The sequence below is a fragment of the Bidens hawaiensis genome, unplaced genomic scaffold (assembly GCF_021521415.1).
Source record: "Bidens hawaiensis isolate Kalapana, Puna unplaced genomic scaffold, B.hawaiensis_p1.1 tig00007041_1, whole genome shotgun sequence".
Classification (NCBI taxonomy): Eukaryota; Viridiplantae; Streptophyta; class Magnoliopsida; order Asterales; family Asteraceae; genus Bidens; species Bidens hawaiensis.
This window is the reverse complement of record NW_027491483.1, coordinates 285054-291446: the sequence shown is the minus strand read 5'-3', so window position 1 is coordinate 291446 and position 6393 is coordinate 285054. Positions and strand designations below refer to the sequence as shown.

At 32.4% G+C, this 6393-nt stretch overlaps 1 protein-coding gene across 1 annotated transcript; it reads right to left on the bottom strand.

The window, feature by feature from the left end:
• Positions 1–1977: 1977 nt before the first annotated feature.
• Positions 1978–3871, bottom strand: LOC143634310 (two-component response regulator ARR5-like). The gene is made up of 5 exons (XM_077102431.1): positions 3336–3871; positions 3106–3188; positions 2374–2451; positions 2217–2287; positions 1978–2079 (listed from the first exon to the last, which is right to left on the bottom strand). The coding sequence occupies exons 1-5, from the start codon at positions 3442–3444 to the stop codon at positions 1989–1991; spliced, it is 432 nt and encodes a 143-aa protein (XP_076958546.1). The 5' UTR covers positions 3445–3871; the 3' UTR covers positions 1978–1988.
• Positions 3872–6393: the final 2522 nt, after the last annotated feature.

Here is a 6393-nt window from a genome sequence, read left to right as displayed (position 1 = left end):
TTTAATGTTAAATTATATAAGATTTTAATGTTAAATGATAACTCCTTTATACATTCGATCTCCTTTCACCTATATCACCACCACTTCATCGATTTTAATGTTAAGATTTAAAACTATCCAATCAGTATACTACCTCTCCCTCGATCTCCTTTCACCTATATCACCACCACGTCATCGACGTTGACCTCAAATTGTAATGATGTGTGTGGTTTAAAAATACAAAACATGTATACATATTCTTGACATGCATTTGAAAGCAACAAGAACAAATGTTTAACAGATTTAAAATACCTGTAGAAAAAAAGAAACGAATAGTTAGATAACAAAACGGTCTAACTATATATGGAATACATGTCTAGCAACACAAACGAGTCATAAAATATCATAATTTAAACAAATAATTCAATGTTCAAGTCATAGTTTAAACAAAGCATGCATACATCTAGTTAGATACACTTAATGTCAAATTAAATAAAGGTTTATGAAATATACAACCAAGTTTGGTTGAGATATTAGTTACTTTCTATCTTTTTTACTGTTCCTAAGTTATAATATAATAATTATAAAAAGATAAAATGATTATTGATATGAATTTAATTAACATTACACCAAGATGGAGTGAAGGACCACTTATTTTATTTTACCTTTAAGTTTTCCTATTTTATTTAACATTACACTAGTAGCTTCAAGTCACCATATATAGTATTCCATTTCAATTCTCCCATCTAACTCTTAAATGTCTTCTCCGGCAATAATATTATTCTTTTCCATCTCCCTACTCTTCGCCACCGCCACCACCAAGAAACCAACCATTCTTGAATGGCTAGAGAAACGCGTTGTTCCCGCAATTCTGACATCAACAGACATAAAATCTTCCACCCTAAACCGAGACACCGGAGAGTTCAAGGTTAAACTGGGCGATGCGGTTCAGCTTCCAATAATGGGTCACACTTTCACGTGCAAGCGGACGATCAGAGGGGTGATGACTAAAGACATGACAAGTGCAAGTGAGTTGGAGGGGATAAGTGTAAAAATGAAGGGTAGTAATCACTGGGTGGATGTCATGAAGCTTACTTAATTGGATCATTGGTGATTTTGATATTGATCAAAGTACTAATTATCTTAACAAGTTACAACGTGATAGTTTTAATGGGGGGTTAGTGAAGCCTAATTATTGTTGCAAGATTTTCGAGTTTGCGAAAGAAATGATGGTGAAGATGAAGAAGAAGCTTTTGATGATCAAGTGGTCACTCTAAATTAATTTGGTCACCAGCTAATTATCTATCCTATATTAACTATGTGTCTATGTACCTTTAGGTGTGTTTAATTAACATTGTCTTAGTGTTTAACGCGCGCAAGGTATGCAACTATGCATGCTTAATTATCATCGACCGATCTAGTTTCTTGCTACTTCATTTAGATCGATCAATGTCCTTTGTTATTGTGTTTTTCGTATAATATAGATCTAATTTGATAATATGTCACTCTTTATGGGTGAAATTAGATTAATAGTGGCCAAAGGATGGTACATGCATATAAGTTTCTTTTAGTCGTCATGTGTCGCCGTAGGCTCGCTTATCTTGATGACATGTCTTCGCATTCAGCTTTAAATAACATGACTATTTAAGTTTTATGTGTAAAAATTAACTTTCTTTTAACATCTCATTCTCACCCACCCCATGTAAATAATATGGAAACTATTATAAGCATATAAAATGTCTTATGGGACGAAGGTTTAGTTGTGTACGTGTGCATTTTACAAATAATTTACTGATTTTCTGAAATAAAGTAATGTGTGAGTTTTGATATTTTGACACCACTTGCAATTGGTATATGAAATATGTAAATCATCACCATCGTAAATAAATCCTATCAATATTCAATAGTATCATATTCCAAATAAAAACATATCTAGTTTAAATAAATATAAAAATAAAACCCAACCAACATAAACCCAAAAATATTAATCATCACTTCCTTTATAAACTTTAGAATTTTGCTAATTTGTATCTCAACTTCTTCACATATGCTAACTTCACTGGCTTCAAAAGGAACCCTTCTGCTCTTTTCTCTAAACATCTAAATCATTCATAAACAGATAGGTCATATTATTATTATTATTATTACTATTATTATTAATACTAATATTATCATCTTTATTGTTACTATTATAACATATTAACATTTTATAAAAATAATGAAAACAAGAAACCTACTCGCTTATTCGATTCGGGATGTTCTCCAACGACATTATCACCACCGGAACATCCTTCAACATAGATGATTCCTGTTTATAAATTGTCAAATAAATTTTTTAAAAACATATTTTTTCATATATTTTATAAAAAAAATTACAAAAAAATAAAATATTACCTTGATTTTATGAAGAAGCTCATATCCTGTCATTCCTGGCATGGAGTAATCTGTAATTATCATATTTACTTTTGCACCCTGCCACAATTCAACAATTACATTTTTTATCCTTCTGGTTTCCAATACAAATTCAAAACAAACATGTTGGAGAGATGTTAAAAAAGTCAGCGGCTCGCTCAAAGTTTGGTTTGAAAATGTATGTATTTAGACGACCGAGCCTGAGCCAAGATCAGCCAAAGCTCGGCTCGTTGCATTAAAAATTTTAAGAAAGATAAAAATAATAGACAGTTCGTTATAAATTCTCTTAAATATAAATTTTGTATTAGATATACATTAAGAATTACATTTATGTTATTAAAATATCAATATATGTAAAAGATATAAATAATAACGAACTGACTTGAGCTTATAATGAGTCATGCTCGGGCTTGATTTTTCAACTCGATAAAGCAAACGAGCAAAGCTCAAGCCAAGCTTGGTCATAGCTCACCTAGTTGGCATTACAAATTATAAAAGAAAAAAACAACAAAAGTAATAAACATATTCTTATAAATTCTCTTGTTTATAAATTTTGCATGTTAAAAATATTTTCACTCTTTGATATAACAATAAAAAAAACACACACACAAACAAAAGTAAAGCTCTGGCTCAATTTTCCATCTCAATAAATTAAATGAGCCGAACCTGATCCGGCTCACTTAAGCTCGCTTTGGCTCGTAACTTTGTGCTTACCTCGCCATTGAACTGACTCTGCTGCTGATTTTCCTTCAAACCCAAATACTCCAAAGCTCTCATTGCATTTTCTACTACCGTCACTACAACCAATTTCAGCAACAAAACATGTTCAACACCAACCACATGCAATATATCTTATCAAACTATATAACTAATACAATATAATCACATAAATATTAACAACAAAAGAATAAAATAAAAAAACACACGAATGCGCATCATATTACCTCTACACGAAGATGTCTTAAGCAACTTCTCAACGAGCTTACGATCAATGATATTATCATCAACCGCTAGCACATGAGGCATGTCTTTTTCACAATACTCCATTGACATAATAAAAGGATAAACAAAATAATCAATTGAGACTTGGTACAAATAAGTTTTTACGAATTATGTTATAATGTGAGCATATATGAGCACAATAGAATATATATAGAGAGAGATGATCAAATATAAATTCACATATATTTTGTGAGATCTTCTTTTGGTTTATATTGATTGGCCCACAAATATCCAATTCATATTATTCTTTTTATGTTAATATTATTATTATTATTAATTATTATTCTCTTTGTAGGATTTATTTGTGACATATATTCGTGCATAGAGATCGATTCTAGAGCAAAAGATCGATTTTGTTGGAATCCTTTGGAATATGTTTAATTTCCAATGAGATTTTAGCTTCTCAAATTGTAATGAATTTATTTTGAGATCTCTCTTAATTATGCACTTGTTTTAGGTGACAAACCATAGTTTATTTTAGGTGACAAACTAATTTATGTAATTAGTTGAACGATCGAATCATTCTAAAAGTAATATTTGAGGTGACAAACCATATGCATAGTTGTTAATTCAATTCATGCTTATTTTAGGTGACAAACCATAGTTGTTAATTCAATTCATGTTTATTTTAGGTGACAAACCATAGTTGTTAATTCAATTCATGTTTAAGTCTTTTATATTTCTAAAAGTATGGTTTTCATGGCTCGAAGTCGAATAAACTTTTAGTTTTTGGTTACTAAATATTTTTTTATGTATACCAGGTTATGTCTTAGTCACTAAAGTTATCAGAATCTGTAATCGATTGTAGTCATTCTAACTATTATGAAACGATTTCTTATTTAATTGATGGTTTTTGTTTATTACTAATAGCAAACCGTAAGCGAACAACCAAACCACGTCGATTGAATACGATTATAATTCGAGTTACTTTTACTCTTCTTTTGAATTGTTTTATCAAAAAGAAAGTGTTATTTTAATTTTATCATTGTTGTTTCTAAAAAAATTGGTTTTGTGTGTTGTTTTTTCTAGGATACTCGAAACTCAATTAACCCAACCCGAATTACCCGCCCTAAAAACCTGTGAGAGATTTGGTTTGGGTTTCGGGTCAAGATTTAAAACTTTGAAACCCGAAAAACAATCAATAAATTATTTAAACATGAATTGAATTAACAACTATGTCGTTTGTAAATATTTGTAAATATTTACAAAAGTTGTGAAAGTAAATAAATTATTTAAACAATCAATAAATTATTTATAAATAACAATCAATAATAATACAAAAGTTGTGAAAGTAAAGTAAATAAATTATTTCTTACATAAATTAGTTTTTGCTAAGTAAATAAATTTATTATTTTCTAAAAGAAATTTACAACAATAATATAGTCATGTAAATCTTTTATAATTAACATGAATCTTTTATATTTCTAAAAGTAATATTTGAGCATTCAGTCATAATGCACTTTTTTTAGGTGACAAACCATAGTTGTTAATTCAATTCATGTTTACTTTTGGCTGCACTTCCTTTTAGTTGAACGTTTTGTATTTGTTAACTTAATTCATATGTTTATTTTAGATGGACTTTTCATCAGTGAAGAGGATTTCAATTTACGAGTTTGCAATTCTTCTTTCATATATTAAAACAAACATCTTTAAAACTTATGCTGTTTGTAAATATTTGGAATTGAATATTGTAGGAAATCGCTTGAGCCAGCCTATTTTGTTTGTGAGGATCATGATGACACCGAAACCAAGGAAGTCCTAAACTCACTATCATGTTTGTATGTTGAACATTGTCCTTTTTGTTTTTTATGTCTTCAACGTTCTGTTTTTATGTGAATTAACTAAAACCCATATTGCGTAAAACTGTCAGGCGCAAGTACTTGGAGATATTTGATGTTGGGTTCGTAGGCCTTGTTGGCCCGGTTTATTATATGAAGTCAAAAGAGGAGACGGGTGTGGGCGGTCGGGCCCAAGCCCGGCCCGGTTTAGATTTCTTGCATAATAATTTACTAACCCTAGTTCAGTCTCTATATAAACAACATTATGTACTTGTAATATTTGTCACTCAATAAAAGATATACCTAGTTGCCACCCGTGGACGTAGGTCAGTTTAGACCGAACCACGTTAAATCCTCGTGTTCGTTTATTGCTTTCGTGTCGTGTTCAGTTTCGTGTGTGCGTTTAATCCTAACAAGTGGTATCTAGAGCTTAGGTTCAGATCACGCGAAGAACACGTTGAACCAGCCGAGTCGCCGCCAAATCATCCAGCCGCCGCCACCCTACTGCGCTAGGGTTCCGCCGCCGCTGCTCCGCTGCTACAGTTCCACCGCCGCTGCTACAGTACCGCTGCCGCCGCTACAGTACCGCCGCCGCTACAGTTCCGCCGCCGCTGATTAGGGTTCTGCAGCTGCTGGTTCGTTTTTTCTGATCAGCTCCGGTGAAGCATAGTACGAGACATGAAAGTTTGAATCAAGATCCTATTTTTGTTGAAAAACAGTTGTCAAGTCAGAAGAAGCGTTAAAGAAACGGATAACCAGTTGCCAACCGCGTTTGTCAGGTTTTATCGTTTCAGTTTAAATTTCAGTTTCTGATTTACAGCTCGTTATTCCGCTGCACGTTTAAATAGGTTGATTTTTAACAGAGTTCAGTAGAACAGTCGTTAAGTTCAGGCTCGTGTTGTTGTGTCTGTCTCTGTTTTTTATCCAGTTTTTCGTTTTAGTCATTGTTATGGCAGAAGACGGAAAGGTTTCGATACAGAAGTTTGACGGACAGAAGTTCGGTTGGTGGAAGATGCAGATTGAGGCACTACTTTGTCAGAAAGACTTGGATGTAGTGCTTGAGGATGAAAAACCAGAAAAGCTGTCAGAAGCAGATTGGAAGAAGTTAGACAAGAAAGCTAGGGCTTGTATTACTTTGTCGTTGTCGGAAGATATGGCGTTTAACATCATGAAAGAAACCACAGCACGTGGTATGATGGAGGCGCTATCCAACATGTATGAA

Excerpts from the sequence above, each read along its gene's own strand:
- LOC143634310 (XM_077102431.1), bottom strand. The coding sequence starts at position 3,444 with ATGTCAATGGAGTATTGTGAAAAAGACATGCCTCATGTGCTAGCGGTT. Across the intron at positions 2,452-3,105 it reads AGAGTCAGTTCAATGGCGAG|GGTGCAAAAGTAAATATGAT; the intron begins GTAAGCACAAAG and ends GAATTGTGGCAG. Across the intron at positions 2,080-2,216 it reads ATCCCGAATCGAATAAGCGA|ATGTTTAGAGAAAAGAGCAG; the intron begins GTAGGTTTCTTG and ends TGAATGATTTAG.